This window comes from Bombus pyrosoma, linkage group LG4 (genome assembly GCF_014825855.1).
Source record: "Bombus pyrosoma isolate SC7728 linkage group LG4, ASM1482585v1, whole genome shotgun sequence".
NCBI classification, from domain to species: domain Eukaryota; kingdom Metazoa; phylum Arthropoda; class Insecta; order Hymenoptera; family Apidae; genus Bombus; species Bombus pyrosoma.
In genome coordinates, this window is record NC_057773.1 from 550,569 (window position 1) to 569,294 (window position 18,726).

Consider the following 18,726-nt stretch of genomic DNA (forward strand, 5'->3'; position numbering starts at 1 on the left):
CATAACTGTTATGAACAAATAAACAGCTTTTTACTTCTGTAATTTTTTCCCAACAAAACGTCCCCCTGTTTTTTGAACTTTGCCTTCTTCATCAAAATTGTGGGGGCAATTCCTGGTTTTAAACGCTTTCTATTGTTGTAATGCATTACAAACCTATCTTAAGGAAAGTGATCAGAACACACTACTACTTAGTGTGTAAACTACTATCTAAACTACTATCTTTAGGCTTCCATCCTTCCAGGCTTATTAGTTTGACCCACTGTTTACACAATGCTTCATCTTGTGGAAATCTACATATAATTGTATAGAAATTAAAACAAAAAATATCATGATTATTGAAAATTGAATAGAGGTTATGTTATCTTTACGTACTTGTGTAATGTCGTACTTTCTCATTATTGCTCAAATTTTCGCAAAATACACATTTACCCATCGTTAGAATTAAACAGGAAACCTTCGCTTGTATAAAACATTCGTACAAACATTACAGAACACAAAATATAATGCCTATTGACCAAACATAAATAACAAGATGTTCAAAGTAATGTTAAAAACTTAACTATATAAATATGTATATATATGTATAGACACGTACATATAGTACCAGAGAGGAAATTTCATCTCTGACAGTACTTATAGACACAGCCACGCCTTCGGACAACTTTTTTGATGTCAACACAAAAGACGTCAATATGGGTATGTGAACAAATTAATGACGAAGAGGAAATGAGAGTGCTCACACCCGTAGTTCCAGTTGTTCTATAGGTGCTGCACCATATGGCGAAGTGCCAAGTGCTGAAGTTAACTAAAGTTAGCATATGTATGAATCTATAAAATCTTCTTTTTTTTACGTGGAGAGAAACTTCATAGGCAGTCTCTCCCCGAAGAGCGCGGGGTAGTGGCAGATTCATACCGACTAAAACCTCCACGATGACCTTCCGAAGCGCATTAAGAGGGGCCCCCCTTTTTTTTTTAATTGAGGAGGGAAAAATGCTGTTACGCATGCCCAGATTGGACTATGTGGGACTCGGCCGATGGCATTGCCATATCCACTAAAAACCCCTTCTCTCTCCGCTTCTCTTCTGTGCAAGCATCAACCCCGGAACCGCCTTACGGCATTACTTCAGGGTTGGGATTAATTACGCACCGCTCCCTCATATTTGAGTCTCATTTCTTCTTCTTATTTCTCTAGTTCTCCTTCTCTCTTCGAATTTCTCCTGCACCATTCTTGCTAGCATAATTTTTCTGCACAAGTCCTGAGCCCTTGCCCAGTTGTCTTCCTTCTTCACCACTAGCTCCATTAAATTTTCCGTTGTTAGTGGTATGCCGACGTAATTTTCTAATTCCGTTCTCTCACGTATTCACCTTATGCAGTGGAAAAGCGCATCTTCAGCGTAATTGTCTTCACCATTGCAGTCCCAACATCTGGAGTGGTCCTCCTTATTAATCATTTTTCGATAGACATTGAAAATTCCATGCGCTGTCAGGATATACATGGTGAAGTGATCAATATTCCTCCTATATCTTCTAAATAAACATACATCCGCTACCAGTAGCTTCGTCCAATTGTCTTCTCTGTAAAATCGCTACTCCTCCTTCCATTTCTTCATGATACGCTCCTCTACTGCCATAATCTTCTCTTGATAGACCGAGACCCCAGCTCTTGAACGGGTGTTGTACTGCTCCTGCTGATCCTCCTTTTTAATACGATATTTTTCGGCTCGAAGCTCCGCTGTGAAATAAATGGGCATAATGCCCATAAGCATGCACAGTGCTGCATGGGACACTGTACCGGAGGCCGTCGAAACTCTTGTCAATGCGGCCCTTTGGCCCCTTTTCAAGATGTTCCTATTCTTCTTAATTTCTAATACCTTGGCTCATACAGGCGCCGCATATAACATCACCGACTCCCAGACCCCATAATAGAATCTTCTAACAGAGCCGGTGGGTCCGTTGACATTGGGGAGCAAAGATCTAAATGCTCCCACAAGGGCGTCGGCCTTTCCGCACACACGCCCATCGCATCGGATAACTTCGTGGTCGCCTCTTCCTGCTTCGCCATGTGAAGTATTACTGCTAGGTCGTCGGGAAATGCCACCGCATTCCGGTGAAGAATCGTCTTTAACGCCTTTAATAGCCCGTCGTACACCAGGTTCCAAATCAGCAGCCTTAGTATTAATCCCTGAGGGACATCCGCGTACACGTTCCTCCTAACTGTTCCTGCTGTCGTTCTGACTATAATCCTTCTGTTCTCGAAATAATTTTCGAGGAGCGTGAACAGTTTCTTGGGTATCCCTCTAACATCCACTTCCTTCAAGATTACGCTCCAACTGAGGGTATTAAACCCGTTCTTCATGTCGACTGCTATCAACACAGTTATCCTGTTTCTTTTTTTGGCCCAGTCGGCAAGATCAATTATACGGCGCAAGGCGTCCTCAGTATTCCTTCTCCTTCTGAACCCATACTGGTCTTCATGAAATGGGTCCAGCCCCAGACCTTCCTCGATCAGGCCTTTAAACGTGTGCTCCCAGACTTTACTCAGTGCTGGGAGCACGCCAGTCGGCCGGAATGGTGATGTTAATACAGGGTCCCTACCCGGTTTGGGAATGAGGACCACCCTCGCCTCCTTCCATTTTGCCGGAATCTTGCCTTCAACGTTCACCGCGTTCAGTGCCCTCAGTACTTGCTCCGCTGTTTCTTCCATCAATACTCTGACCGCCGTCTCTCGTATACCATCTACACCGACCGCCTTCTTTGGATTAATCTTCTTGCCGGCGTCCCGTAAGTCTTCCACCACAATCCTGCAGCCATCGTCATCAACATCATCACCTTCGCTATACCCTATACACGTGGAGGCCTCCGGCCTTGTTCTCCTAGCCATTCTGGACATGATAGCCTTGTACGACTTCCCCCATGGATCCCGATCCAGCGTCGCACAGAATTTCTTTCAACACCTTTCCTTGGCGTTCCTGATCATCCTCGCCAACTTCTTCTTGTTCATCCTGCCACCCCACGCGGTAGCCTTTGAATTGAAGTCGCCGGCAATCATCATCGTTGGGTAACTCCTCTTAGCTACACGTATCAATGTGTCCAGTTCGTTGACGTAGGAACTGAACTGCTCCATTCTCACATTGGGGGAGCAATAACCCCGGCCCGTCTCTGCAAGGGGTTTGCTGAGGAGTTGACCTCGAGGCTGCGGTACCTGTTCGACAGATGCCTCGCCTGGGGCGAATTCCCCGGCTTATGGAGGGAAGGACGGATGATTCCGGATGGTCTCCCGAAGCCGGGACGACCTCCGGATTTGTTCTCGGCCTTCCGGTAGGTGTGTTTGCTGGTTGAGGCGGGCAAGTTGCTCGAGAGGGTAGTAGTTGCAGGAGATGGCAGTGGTCTGCGTAGTCGCCATGAGCAGGGAATCGGGGCTAGAGGTGTCCTCTCAGAACTTTGGGTCTTTGTGGTTTTGTAGCAGGGCTAATCACGGGACGCCTCCAGCGGGTTATCACCTGAGGTTTGTGGAGGTGGAAGTCGAGGTCGGTTCCAGGATAAAGTATCTGCATCTGATCCTTGATGGTCACTAGATTTTCAGCGATCATTTCGATCGCCTGATACCGTCGGTTGAGGCGGCGGCGAACGCTTTGGGATGTCTGCTGCCTCGGTTAGACGGTTCGGGTGGCAGAGTGCGTTGGCTGTACGCCGGAGCGGTGTAGTCCAAGCTCCTCTACGGGGCTCCAATCTGGGCGGCGGACTTAATGGCCAACCGATCTCCTGCTGGTTGCATTGGGCAGTGGCCACCAGGGTGGTTAGAGGCACCATCTCGGCGGCGGTGCTCGCAAGGTTTTTCCCGTTCGAGCTGCAGGCCTTGAGGTGTCGTGAGTTTTATCTCCGTACCTGGGATCTATTGGGGTTCAGGCTCGACAGTTGGCACGCCAGTCTAGATACGAGAGTGGTCGCGTTCGGGCTGAGGGTCGTCGAGGCCATCCTACCAAATTGGGACGTTTGGTTAAACGGTGGCGAACCTTCCCTGACGTACATGGTCTCTTAGGTGCTCACAAGACACGGAGTGTCCTCGGGGAGTACCTGCATCGGATCGGTAGGAAGGCGTCCACGCGACCCGTTGGAGCGTTGACCGACGTGGGCGGTCCCGCGTCGCGCCCTCACCGCGGAAATAGGACTGGATTTCTCGCCGCCTGTGGTGCTTACAGCACTGCTGACGAACGGGAGTGTCAGAAGGGCGGCGAGCTCCTTCTGCGAGCAAGTGATGAGATGGAAAGAGGCCGCAGGAAGAAAGAGGGGGCGAAGCTGCCACTCAAAGAGGTTGGAAAGGGGGAGGCGGGGCAGAGGCCATGGGCGTGCATTGTCCAGACAGACCCGGACTGCTACGCTATCTGGTGGCTTATAAAAAAAAAGAAAGTTTATTTATGTGGCTCATTGCTGCTGTCTCCCATAGTGGTATCCCGTATTCCAAGTTGGTTTTATAATCGTTTTGTAAATTTTTAGTTTATTTTCTACGTTGAGTTTAGAATTTTGACTAGTTAACGAGGAGATCTGTCTCCTTTTTATCCATATTTTATTTATTATTGATCTAATATGATGCTTCCATGTAGGTTGTGAGGCTAAGTGGAGTCCTAAATATTTAACTTGCTTTGTTTGTGGTATGTGCGTGCCATTCAATTGGATATTTGGTGGTTTCCGTTTTCGTAATGTAGGTGTAATATGGTTGCGTTTACTGGGATTTGCTTTTATTTGTTTATCTTGCAACTATTTTCGTATTTTTGTGATACGCTCTTGTAGTAATGTGACTGCTCTTTCTGGATTAGTGTGCTTGACTAGTACAACCGTATCGTCCGCTAATGTCAGTATTTTGCTGTTGGTAGTTATTGGTACGTTGGCCGTGTATAGTGTACATAATATTGGCCCTAAGATGCTTTCTTGCTGTACCTCTGCCTCTCCCCCGAATGATCTTCGGCGGGTGAGCAGCGTCCCACCTGCTCCGGAACCGTCCCGGGAGACGGTAGAGTTTAGAAAACGCCCCGTTCGACTTGAGACATGTGGAAGCTCCTGCCAGACCTAACTAATTCAGGTAGCATGGTACTGGGTATCTTGTGCGCTGGTTGGGCATAACCCCAACCCCTATGGCTCTAGGAGTGCCCGGGTACTGTGTAGCAATTTAGGTGAGGAAAGCATTCGTTACCAAAGATGACAATACTTGTTAGTTTTAGGCGATCGTATATTGTTTCCTCTAGTATTTTAGAAAACACACGAAGTAGTGATATCTGCCTGCAAGATATAGTTTGGTGTGGATCTTTGCCTGGCTTAGGTAACATTATGATCTGTGTTAATTTCCATAGAGTAGGAAAGTGTTGGATTTTTAAAATTGCATTGAATATTATTGTCATTAATCGTATTGGTTTTGGGGGGATGCTTTTTCAAGATTTTACCATTGTTTAGGTCGAATCTTGGTGCTTTATTGCTTATGTTTCCTTGATTATATTTCTAACTTCTTGAGCGGTTGTACTAAGTATGGTGTAGAGCTTGTCAGTTGAGGTACTAGTATTTTGCGCATCTACGTCTGAATGACATTTGGATTTACTGTTAATATTATATGGAGTAACAAAGTATGGGGTATATGTTACAAAGGTGGTTGGAAAGTTCTTCAGCTTGCTCTTCGTTGCTTCTGTTTTTCTGATTGCTAGGATTAGTTTTATTGGTTTTTTTATTTTGTTCGCGGCTTTCCATAGAGAGTAGTCCTCTATGAATCCTCTATGAATTTTAAAAATTCGTTATTATTATGATTTTTTATTTCACTTTCTATTTCCGTTGCAAGTTTGTTCAGATGTTTTTTGTTTTCATGTGTTCGATGTTTTTACCATTTTGCTTTCGCTTTTCTTTTTTCTCAGACTTTCTCAAGGATGTCTGGTCGAATTATTTTTGTTTACCTGTTATTTAGTTTTTAAATAGTAGTTGCACATGCTGCTTCTTGTATAATTTCGGTCAAATTTGTTACCACCTGTTCGATGTGTTCAGGTGTTTTTAGTGAAATATTGCAGTTGATTTTGCTCTCGATTAGTTCTTTAAATGTTTGCCATTTGGTGGTTTTATTGCAAAGCGACTCTGGTGTGCTATAAAGTATTGCTTTGCTTGTGTATTCTATTATTATCGGTGTATGATAGGAGCTAAGTTTTAAGACTGGGTGTAATTTTTAATTTATTTGCTTGTAGTCCCTTTATAACTGCAAAATAAAGCAAATCAGGAGTTTTGTTTAGATCTGTCGGCCAGTTTGTTGATCTTTCTGTGGATAATATGTTGAGATTACTAGTTCTAATATATTTTTCTAGTGGTCTACCTCGAGGTGTATTAATTCTTGAGCCCCATAGCGTGTGCTTTGCGTTGAAGTCTCCTGCTGCGTTGTATTTGTCACCTAAGGATTGAAAATATTGTTCCCATTTTTATAATGTCATTTTGTATCGCGGTGGTGCATATACTTGACATTTGAAAGTAATTGCCGTTAGTTTGTATTGTAATGGTGGTTGCTTGAACGTGTTCTTGACTAATTTGACTAACTAATGTATATCGGAGATGGAAGGACACTGGAGCCTCCCCTTTGGAACTTTGGAAAAACCCCGTAACATTATAATCTAGATTCCACCATAGCTGTAATTAAACAATTGTAGTCATCCAGTCCGACTGTAATTGTTCGAAACTTGTGATAGTGAGCTTGGGCTCGAGGCGACAGCCAGTCGCCAAACGAGGCCGCGCTCAAGGGATAAACGTTTTGTCTAACAAAGATATGGAGTAATAGTATAGCTCCCCATAAAAAGGAAATAGTTGTAACATTCGACAATAAACATTCCAACGGTCTCTGCCCCGTGGCTTGCCACACGCAGACCCTATTCTTCGAATAAAATAGGTATCAGATGTCGACGCATCTCCACAGTACATGTTTAGTTAGCTCGAGGGCCCGTTACAAATTTTAAGATTTAGTTAACTGAAGTCCTTCAAACAGACAAAAAATCGTTGTCCCAACTACGGGAAGATAGGGGAAATCTATTTTCTCACGAACGGCGCCTCCTGCTAGCAACTTTTCCTCAAGGGCGACTAGCATCCTTTTTTAACCATCGATATGGAAATTCATCAATTAACAGCAACGTCAATTTCCCTCACCTTCCGAACGAAGGCTTTCCTCGACGAATCCGAGGATCTTGTGTCCTTAGACACACCCCATATGGGTAACTACTATATAGTTTTCCTGTGCAGCGTTACCGGGACGGAGAAATATTCTCTCGTACGACCTCATTAGCGAGTTACCTGGTATCTTTACGATCTGTGAATCCAACAGATAGTCCAACTTAGACTTTGACGAAAATAATAAGTTTGCTATCCCGTTGACCGCGGATTCGTTATCGAACCTTAGGCCATTGTCACTAGTATCTAATCACCGCGGTTACTTATCAACTCTCAAAATCCATACTTGTGTTAGTAAACGTCACTTCGATTGTATAAGGAAGATGTATAGTTCCAGCGAAGATTCACTGTGTGCCCAATACCCTTATTCCGATAACGATTCGGGCTCTTATTACGACGACGATTCGACATGTAAGTGGTGTTTAATCTTATTATCACTGCGGCCCCTCTGTGTGCTTTTCTTGAGGGGTGTTTGGTATCATAGATGGTGTAATATGGTATTTTGTGTTCCTGAAACAAGTAATATGTCAATATTATTGTTATACAGAAATGTTTCAGTTTCAAGGGCCCGTTGTTATAGGTCATTGGAGTTCCAAGCTGCTATTTTCAACGTGTCCATTCCTATCTTTTACTTATCGTATTTGTAAATAGTTGTAACATGACTGTAATTTGTTGTGTATGTTGTCTAAGTACTTCTTCTGATCCTGTTTTTTACATGGAGGATTCCTCATGGATACTCCGCTGCTTCCCAGAAAAGCAGCGGAGTAGTTGTTCGGGATTTGGGGTGGCCGTCCGTTACGTCCCGTGACTCTCTACATAAATTAGCTTCTATCTCTTGTGCAAGATGGCCACCAGATGTCTAAACACCCTATTGCGGACTCTCATAAATCTTATGGACCCATCATAAATTTTAGCATTTTTTATAGTTCAGGTCCTTAAGACTACACAAGTATCTTTTAAGTTGATACATTCTTTTGAGTTATTGTCCATTGCAAGAAAACACGGGAAAGTGGGTTTCCCATGTACATCACCACTCACGAGCTACCTTCGATTGGTGGCGGCCAGCACCCACCTTACTCACCAGCCTTCTTCTTATTCAATTAGCAGCAATGACCATTGCTCTCACTTTCCTAACCAAAATTGCCATCAACGAATCCGCTGGTTCCGTGCTTTAGTCATACCCATCGCTAATTTTCCTCCGCGACAGCACTATTACCGAACGACAGCAGTTTTTCAATCTTCTATCGGTCAATATCTTGACTTGCTAGTGATTTTCTTCGCGTATACTAAATAGTGCAAATAAATCGTGAGCGTTAATACCGTTCACGGTTCACAATATCAACCGATCAGTTGCAACCTGACTGATCGCTAATTAGATGAGGATTCACATCAGTAGTATCAGAATCATACCAACTAAAACTCCACTATGGCTATCCTAAACACTTAACAGGAGTGCCCTGGGACCTCTTACGAATTACAGCCGATGCACTCCTGCGCGTGTTATCCCATTTTTATAGGAACCAATCCCACAAGTTAACTTGCACATTAGGAGAGACCATTACTTCTAACATCATAACCTGGATTATGGTATAAGTCCGCGGAGGCTCCAGTGCCTGCCCGGTATGATGACCCTTTTGCCGGTTGGGCCCAAGTGTAACAGGCGCATCGTCCTCCGCTTCTTGTTAGCCGTCACCCGAGGAGGAGGAGCACGGCTCTAGACCACCCGCCCCCGCCACCCTCCGATGCGATACTTTACAGGAGTGGGAACTTCTCTCTCTCTCTTTCTGCCTACTCCGTTCCAGACATAACTTGATCGTAATAGGAGCAGACAGCGTTGTACTTCTGTTGTCCTCTCAACATCGTCTGCACGACCACCGAAGGGGCCAAGCTTTCGCCGATGACGAGACGTAGGCGACGGCGCGGGACAAAACCTCAGCGTGTGCTGTGCCGTGTCCTTGCCCTTCCCACAGTGGTGACAGGTATCCGTCACTTCCTGGCCAATTCCGCGTGATCCTATATGTGACCGGGAGTCCGCCGCGGCTTCTTCAAGCCTCCCACCTTGGGAGAACCGCTTCCATTTCTCGGTGCCCTTCATCTTCATCGGTCAGCCGAAACCGCCACCAGTCCCACGATTCCGCTCCCACCTTCCACTGAACGTCTCGAGCCACCTGTTAGGCAGCTTTTCCACCCAAGTCCCGTGTACTTAGGCGCTTATATTTACACCTATATGACAATGCCTGGAACTCAAAGGGAGGAGAAGCTAGCAGAACAGTCGCCGACGGATAGGATACCGTCTGGTACCCCATTACGATTCTGATGGCCGTCGTGCTATGTAACCTCCTCAACAGAAGGATGCTACGATGATTTGCCACCAGATTGCCAGCCCGTGCTTCCATTGGGGCATTTGCGTGGAGCAGACGTAGAGAAGACGGAGTTGTGAGCGTGATCGAAATCTCCGGGAAATTAGAGAATTCGAACAAGGAAGTTAATCAGAGTGAAGGGCTAGTGCCTGTGGAAAAAAGGGGGGTAAGGTCTAACGGAATTCGGTCTGGAAAGACGTGACAGGCGAAATAAAACCGCGTGTGAGGTTATGGCGGTGAGGAAGCAATATTGGGACGCGTGACAACAGCGCCGCTGCACGAGTTACCCGGGGTACTCATACTGGCTTCGCTCATTCTTTTTTCTCTACTTTCTAGCGCCCCCGTCCAGGGGACGGCGCGCATAGGTGGTCGGCGCGTGACTTGGGAAAACCCTGCCCTCTCCTTGCGGGTCATTGGACAAGTTAAACCTATCCTTTCGGGCGGCAGCTCGCTTAGCCGGCGCCGCGCGATGCACGCATCGCGCCGCACCGTTACCAGCGGGGGCCATGAGGAGGCAGAGCTGCCAGCTTATAGCTCGGTCCCACCGATTGCCCCCTGCACCGTCTCGGCACTCATTTGCATGGGTGCCGCCTGCGTTGACGGTCGCAGGTTTCCTCTCCGGCTCGTCGTATTTTTCTTCGCCTTGGTTCCTTGCCTATTTTCCCCGTGCTCTTTTATGTCGGTTTTCCTTTCGTGAGTCCTCTGTTGCGGCAGGTTCCAGGTTTCATGTTGTCATCTTCTTCGTTGTTGTTGTTGTTGTTTATGTTTCCCTTCTGCTTTGCTCGGGTGTCCTTCCAGCCAGTCTTAGACTTCTTCTCAGATGCTGGCATGTCTGCTCACCCGGTTGTGTCGATCTTCTATCTGGAGATCGTCCCTGTTGCCGTTGATGTGTCATTCCCCCCGTCTCTCGCAGGATTCCCCTTCTCTTCCTTTCCTTTGCCTGCAGAACGCTCCTTGTGAACTGGCGGAAGTGGGGGTATACGTTCTTTGTTACGAACTCCCACTTTTCTTCTGGTCAGTCCAAGTTTAGTTCTTGTATCGCGTTCCGCAGTTTTTGACGATCTTCGTCGAAGATTGGGCAATCCTCGATATGGATCTGGATATGTTGAGGGGTTTCTTCTTCGCCGCAATCGCACGTGTCCACTTCGCTCAGACAGAACGTTTTGAGCTTGCTGTTGAAGTCTCCATGGCCGTTAATGAACTGTGTCATGTAGAGGTCAGGTCTTACCCAGCGGTTCTCAAGCCTGTCCTTGACACTGCCGAAGTATGCGAAGGTTGTTCTTCCCTTCTGCGTGGTCTGCCAGCATTCCTGCCATTTCTGGATAGCTTCTTTGACGATCGCTTTTTCGCTGCTTGCATCGTCTCGCCCTCTTTTCTTTTCGTATATCCTGGATCTGGCTTCTATTAGGAGGTCGATCGGAATGACCCCCGCGATAACCAGTAGTGCCTCTGTTGACGTTGTTCTATAGGCCTTCATCACTCGGAGGAGTGCCATCCTCTGTGACCGCATAAGCATATTCCTAGTTTTTCCATTCAACAGGTCGCTCCAGCCAGCCGCGGCGTACGTGGTTATCGGCTCGAACAGCCCTTTGTACAAGGTACGCATGGCCGCGTGTCCGAGTCCCCACTTCGCCTTGGCCACTCTCGCGAGACTGTTGAATAGTTTTTGGCTCTTCTGCGTTGTTTCGTATACATGCCAGTTAATTTCTTTTTTTAGGCCGCTTTCAAGGCACACTCCCAGGTACTTTATCGCTTGTACCATTCTTATGTTCTTGCCGTTGATCTTGATGATCGGTGGTCTTTCCGCGTCAAGTTTGCCTTTGACGAGCAGCATTTCCGTCTTCTCCGCCGATAACGACAGTTTCTCCCTATTGAACCTAGAAACGCGTGTGACTATCTCCTGTCCTTTCTCTTGTAGTTCCTTCCTCGCGTTTCCTGCGACTAGGGTCACTATGTCGTCTGCGTACGCGATCGGTTCGCAATCTATCGCGCTTGTCGTATGTTCCGCCAGCAGGTCATCAAATATCAGGTTCCAGAAGCTTGGACCCAATACCGATCCCTGCGGGCATCCTTTCGTGACGGGCCTGTTGATTGTATCGTTTTTCCCGATGATTTGCACGGTTTTGTCCGAAAAGTAGCTCCTCGCCAACCGATATAGGTTGTCGGGACAGCCTCTTCTCTTCAGTTCGCGCATTACATTCGGTCACCATACATTGTCGAAGGCTCCAGATATGTCGAGTGCAATTGCGAGGACGTACTTTTCCTCGCTCTTTTGCTCGACTTTCTCGCGGAATTTGGTGATCGCGTCCACCGTCGATCTCCCAGGACGAAAGCCGTATTGTCGATCCGAGAATAACACGTGTTCGTGAAAAATGGTCGCCATCCTAGTAGCCATCAGTCTTTCCAGCAACTTGCCCACCATAGACAGTAGGCAGATTGGCCTGTAAGACTTCGGGCTACTTCTGTCCCGTTCTGGTCCCTTCGGGATGGTGATGACGTTCCCCACTTTCCATCTCCTTGGAAAGACCCCCCAGATAAGGCAGCCGTTCATGAGCCTAAGGAGCTCTTGGTGAATTCCTCCCCAGGCGCGTTGAATTACTTCTGCTTCGACTAAATCGGGTCCTGGACATTTCCCCTTCGTTAGTCGTTTCACAGCGCCACTGAGTTCTTCGAACCGAAACTCTGGGGTGTCTTCGACATTCGGCGGGGCTATCATTTCACGCCTGATTACTGCCTGCTCCGGCGTGTCCGTATCTTCCTGGTCATCGGGCAACAGGGCAGACAGCATCGCCTTCGCAGTCGTTCGCCAGTTGGAGGTTTCTCCTTGTGGCATCCGCAGGGTCGACACTGTGTCTTCCCTTCTTAATTTACCCGTAATCGTTCGGTAGACGATGCCCCAGGGTTCTTTATTGCCTTCCTTCGATACGAATTCTTGCCAGCTTCGTATCTTGGCTTTCGTAATCGCTTTGACGTTCTTTCTCCTAGTGTCCCTGTACCGCAGCTTTTCCTGTTCCCTCGTTGCGGGGTCCCTAGCCCCGTGGTATCTTCTTCTTGCCCGGTAGGTGTTCCTCTTTGCTCGTGTGAGTTCGGGCGTTCACCATGGCACTGACCTATAGTGCCATTTCTTCTTTGGAATGGCTGCGTCGCAGGCTTTTATTAGGGCTTCCTGCATTCGTTCGGTCATTCGTTCGACGTCATCCGCCTGCTGGAGAGTTGTTTCTCGGAGTGCCTCTTTCTCCTCCGCGACAACTCTTTGAAACACCTCCCAGTCGGCAATCATTGTGTTGTATCTTCTCTTCTGAAGCTGCGGCGGGGTACTCCTTTCTTCGAGATTCAGGCGCGTCTCCAGGATCTTATGGTCACTGGAGGTACCGTCCTCGCGAACTTTCCAATCTTTCACGAGCGGTATAGCTTCTGGACTCGCCATTGTTATATCAATATTCGATCGCCCTCGAGTCGTCTCGAATGTATGAGCCTGCCCCGGTTGGTTAAGGACATGGAGGCCGTATTGCGCAATAATGACCTCCAGAGCCTCTCCTCTGTCGTCGATGGCCTTGCTGCACCACAAAGGTGATTTTGCGTTGGAGTCTAGGCCTACAATGGCTTTCTTTCCTCTGAGACTCTTCAGTACCTTGTCCAGTTGTTTGACGCCGATCTCGATGTTCTCGGTCGGCGGAAGGTACTGGCTTATCATGTAGATTTCCACTTCTTCGTCACTTACCTGTACACATGCGCAATGCGTTGTGCAGAGTTCGGCAACTTCGAGTGGCGTTAGGTGCTTAGACTTGACTCCAATTGCCGCCATTGGCGGGTCGTTTTTCGATCCTCGACAGGTAATCGCGATTCCTGTTCCGAGTCCAGGTATCTTTCCGTCGATGCTGTATGGCTCTTGCATCAGCAAGATTTCATCGCCATCAGCTTCCATCTGCGTCCTGATCTCGTGGGGAACGGTTTTGGATCTCTGCATGTTATGCTGCAGAATCCGTATTCTCCGTTTTCTCCCACGTGCTCTTCCGTCATTGTTTATCGCCCTATTCATATTTTGCTCTGGAAACGGCTATTTCCAACGCCTTCTTGTACATAGGGCAGTTCACGTTGGAGGCTGCGTGATCGCCCTTCTTTCCTGCCTTTCTGCAGTTCACGCAGCTGGCGTTCTTCTCCTTACTTTTGCACTCTTTTGTGCTGTGTCCGCTCTCCGCGCAGTGCGCGCAGATTTCATAGTTTACGCGGCAGTATTTTGCCACATGCCCGTACCCTTGGCACTTGTAGCAGCGACTGACCGCGATATAGTCGCAGACCTTGCACGCGTTCCACGAAATGTATATTTTTCCCCTTAACAATTTTTCCCTTACCTGGGGGAGTACTTCCATTACCCAGTTGGTTTCCTCGGAGTCCTTGCGGCCAGTCCTGAAGCAGAACTTGATGGCTTCCACGTCCTCTTCTTTAAGCCTGTCCTGGTTCTGCTTCTTCATGTAGGCCATTATTTCCTTCTCTGGAATATCCCGTGGTACATCATACATGATCACCCGGGGTTGTCTTCTTTGTGGAGTGCTGGTTTTTAGGCCAGCCTCCTTCAATTTCGCGTTCTCCGTGAACGCTTTTAGTCCTTCTGGTTTCGTCGTTTCCGCGTCTTTATCTCGCTGTCCGCTGCCTCTGGGCAGATTATTACCACATTCTTCGATGGTTTTACAGCGCTCTGCCCGACCTTATTACTGGTCATTTTTACCTTCTCCTTTTGTTCTGTCCTCGCGGTTTTTTTTACCTCTGTCTCCAGCCGCTTGCTGGCTTGCAGCGACTTATTCACAGCGCTCAGTATCTCAGTTTCTTTCTTTTCTGAGCCGGTGCTCTGTTCTAGCTTACCGGCCAGATAACTATTGTGGAGCAGGAGTTCCTCCACTGTTCCTCTCATGTCTTTGAAGTACCGCATGATTATTGCGGTTTGGTCCTTGTTTACCTTCTTGCTGGGATCGAGGCAGAAGGCTAACACCTTATTTTCAATTTCGCTAGCTTGTACCCTAATGTCGGGTACGGGCCGGGTTTTCTCATTTATAGGTCGCGAATCTCGCTGTTTCGCTTCCTTACCTTCCTCATCGGTCCTTTTCCTTTTCTTCATCTCCGGGATCTGTTCCTCCATGTCTTGCGTTTTTAGGGGTTGCAGGACTACCCTTGCCTCCGTGGCAAGTAGAGTCTGTCCCCGTGCAGACATCTCAATTCCCAGACACTAAGTCCAGCGGCGTGTTGTTTTCCCCGCACAAACTCTGCGTCCAGCGGCGTATTACTTCCTACATACGCGACTAAGTCACTGCACCTTTAAATGTTCCGCGCGACGGTCTGCCCCCGTCGGTAGGCCCGCTTTCTATTCTCTCCCACCGTCGGTAACGCAGCTTCCGCTCTGCTGGGCAGCTTCGCTGATAGCCCTTGTGGCGGCGTTCTCGGCGCTCTCCACAATATGGTCGCCACTGCCCAGTTCACACGTAGCCCGTGCGGCGGCGCTCTAGTCGCGTCTAGTCTAGTCTAGTCGCAACAGTTTTCTTTTGCTTTTTCCACTTCTAATGAAGCGAACTCCACTAGTTCTTATACTCCCTTTTGCTCTAGGGCACTAGTACATCACTTTCTAACACTTTTTTTGTCCAAATACTTTGATTTTCCTCGAGATTTCAGACATAAACCACGGAGCGACACGAACGCGTCCTTCCTGCTTGCTGACGTCACGGAGACTCAGGTGACAGTGACAAGTGCGTAACATCTACTACTGCGGACATAGAAGCGGACTGGTCTGTCGAGCTTCTGAGGTGACCAACGTTGCCGAGATATCCCGCAAACTTAAGGGCACACATGTGAAGGCGCTGCGAAAGAAGCGGCGAAGTCCATTGCCGCTGGCACAACAGAGATGGTGAGAGGGATGGATCCCACCCCTGAGAACGAGGCGCCCCGAAAAGAGTTGCCCTCGCGCTCCACGGCGGAGAAGAGCAGCGAGACAGCGCGTCTCGATTCGATCGAATGCAACATGGAAAAGGCCCCTCGCTGATCCAGCTGATGGAAGAACGCCTCCAAAATATCGATAGAAGAGAAAAGAAGGTCATCCCTGACGAGACCACGGGAAGGGTGGAGCCTGTAGCTCCAAACACTCCAGCGACCAAGGGCGGACAGGAGGAAGCAGGAAGGAAAGGGAGCCAGCGGAGAAACAAGCGGCGAAGATAACTCCCAGGACAGGGGTGAAGAGTCCGAGGAAAGCCCCAAAGGGAGAATCGGAGAACGTGCGAAGAGGGGGAGACAAGCTGCCCCCCCCACATACACCGCGAGCATCGTCGGTAACGATAACGCTGAAGGATAGATCGGGCCAATCCTACGCGAAAGTGTTGGTCGCGGTCAAGGACAACTTGGGCAACCAAGCCGAGTGTTTCTGGCCGAGGTCGGCATCAACACGATAAGGATGCGCAAGACTATAACTGGAGGCGTCGTTCTGAAGGTCTCCGAGGATCAGAAGAGGAAGAAGGCCGCTGCGCTCGCAGCACGGCTGACCCGGACCCTGGATCCGAGCAAGGTTCGCGTGGCGACACCCTTCCGAACTGCGGAAGCTAGGGTGACCAGAATAGACATCTCGGCCACCAAAGAGGAAATCAGGAACACCCTGGCGAAGGAGAGCGGTTGCAAGGGGAAGGTCGTCTGACTGGGAGAAATCCGCCTTGCTCGAAACCGTCTTGGATCCATGTGAATACGAAGCCCGGCCGGTGTAGTGAGGAAACTGGTCCAGGCTGGCAAGGTCACCATAGACTGTTCGATAGCGAAGGTCGAAGCCATCGAGCGAAGACCTTTTCAATACTACAGGTGCCTGGAGATAGAGCACATAAGCAAGACATGCATCTCCAAGGAGGACATCCGAAATGCCTGCTTTGTGAGGCGCTCGGAGCACCATCGGTACACAGGACGCGGGTACCGGCCTGAAACCCAGGCAAGTGGCATTGAAAAAGGCTCGCCGCCGCAGGGAACCGCCGTACCTAAGCTCGCGAGCAAGTAGGTTGGCACGGAGGAAGCCATGGAAGCAATGACCTTAGGTGAATGAGAAAATGCGCATCCTTCAGATCAACTTGGGACGGTCGAGACGAGCGCAAGACCTGCTCTACCAAACCATTCGGGAGAGCACGGTTGCCCTAGCGGTGATGGCTGAACCATACAGAGTTCTGGATGCTCCGGACTGGGCTGGAGATACAGACGAAATGGTAGCTGTCACCTGGACACCAACGTCGGGGACGCTCGCCCACGGAATCCCGCTGGAGCACGGCAACGGATACGTCGCGGTCAAGTGGGCAGGGATGGTGGTGGTGGGCGTGTACGTTTCACCCGACAACAGATGGGCAGCGTTCAAGGAATTCCTCGTCCTGGGAGACTTCAACGCACACTCCACGGAATGGGGAAGCCCCAGGACCAACGCGCGCGGCTGCGCGCTGTCATACTGGGCCGCGGGAGTTGGACTCCTGTTGGTGACAGGGGATCGGCCAGTACCTGCGTGGTGTGGTGGGGAAGCTCCGTCGTTGACATCACATGGGCCTCCCCCGATACATTCAGGCGGATTTCAGGCTGGAGAGTGGCCGAGGGGATCGAGACATTCTCGGACCACCTTTACATATTCATGGAGGTGAAAGACACACTTGGACCTGGAACGGTGACCGCGGGTGATGGTCGCGACTCGCCGAGGAGAGGACGCACGCGCTCACACCCAGGTGAAAAATCAAGGAAAGGAACGACGATCTGCTTCGAGCGGCCGCAATAGTGGCTACCTGGAACTGGGAGGCCTCGACGACGCTGACGGAAACAAACGTGGAGGAGGAGGCCGAGAACCTCTGCCGAGTCATGACGGCAATATGTGACACGTCCATGTCGCGAACCACGCTGAGCACCAGACGAAGCACAGCCGTGTATTGGTGGACACCCGACATCGCGGAGCTGAGGGCGAGATGTGTCCGGGCCCGAAGACGGTACCAGAGGGCCCGCCGCTGGCGACGAAGCGACGAGGAAGAAGTCTCCCTTCGCTACCGAACGTACCGCGTGCTACGGCGCTCGCTACAAAAAGAGATTAAGATCGCGAAGGTCCGTGCCTGGTCTGAACTGGTGGAAGCAGTCGAGTCCGACCCATGGGGAAGGCCATACAGGACGGTGACACGAAAACTTCGCGCGAAGGGTCCCCTGGCAACGACGTAGATGGAACCGGCGCTGCTGCTGCAGATTATCGGGACGCAAGAGGACAGTGCGGCAGAACAGTTGCGGGAAACAATATCGACGGTAGAGTGGACGGACGACTGGGAAGTCACGGAGGAAGAGCTGTGGGAGAGGACCAGAAGAATGGCCTGCTGCGACGTAGCGCCGGGCCCGGACGGAATTCCGGGCCGAATCGGGCCCTCCGGCCACGACCAAAGTGTCATCCGCGTGACACACCATGGCTGTGCCTGAAAGTAGCGGGCATCGAAGTATCTCATCTTACACGATGATTTACAGGATCGGTCCCGGAACCGAACCCTGAAGGACACAGCGCTTGGCGGGTCGCCGCTCCTCCCCTTCCCTGCCGATGTACACGGCCCACCTATCGTTAAGATAGGCCCGAATTAGCCCAATAAGTTACAATAGTAGAGTTCTCGAAAAACTCCAAGGCCTCCACTACCCTTGTCCTATGGTATGTTGCTGAACGCGTTGACGACATCCAAAGATATCGCGAACGACACACTATCCTGGGAAACCATGAGCTCCAAAACGGCTCGTACGCGTTTGACAACGTCAACCGTCGAACGGCCCTTCCGGAAGCCGTACTGGTTTTCGTATCAACCCGGCACTCGCCCTGACATGTGTTCCTCCAGACGGGCGGCAATTACACTCTCGATGAGTTTTTCAACCTCGTCTAGCAGGCATTCCGGCCGGTACGCGGATGGCGATGTCGCCCCTCTTTACGAAGGAGGACCAACCTTGCCATCCGCCAATCTCAGGGGTAGGCTTCCTCCCTTAGACACCTTGTAAACAGGCGCTGAAGTTTGGGAGCCATAATCCTCATTGTCTCTACCTAAACCCGGCCTGGCACTGTGTCCGGTCCCGAAGCAACGTCGCGGGAGGTCATTCTCCTAACTGCATCGCTGATTTCCTCCTCAGAGATCGCCATGTCCTCTCTCCACTCTACCGTCCCTTCCAAGGAATTCGTCCA

General features: G+C 49.4%; 1 protein-coding gene across 1 annotated transcript in view; it reads left to right on the forward strand.

Annotated features, from left to right (window-relative positions):
• The first annotated feature begins 17,671 nt into the window (after positions 1-17,671).
• Positions 17,672-18,726, forward strand: part of LOC122566628 (proton-coupled amino acid transporter-like protein CG1139) — a 69,828-nt gene continuing 68,773 nt past the window's right edge. The window contains 1 exon segment of the mRNA XM_043724183.1: positions 17,672-18,004. Within this exon segment, the coding sequence (XP_043580118.1) occupies positions 17,672-18,004 (333 nt within the window).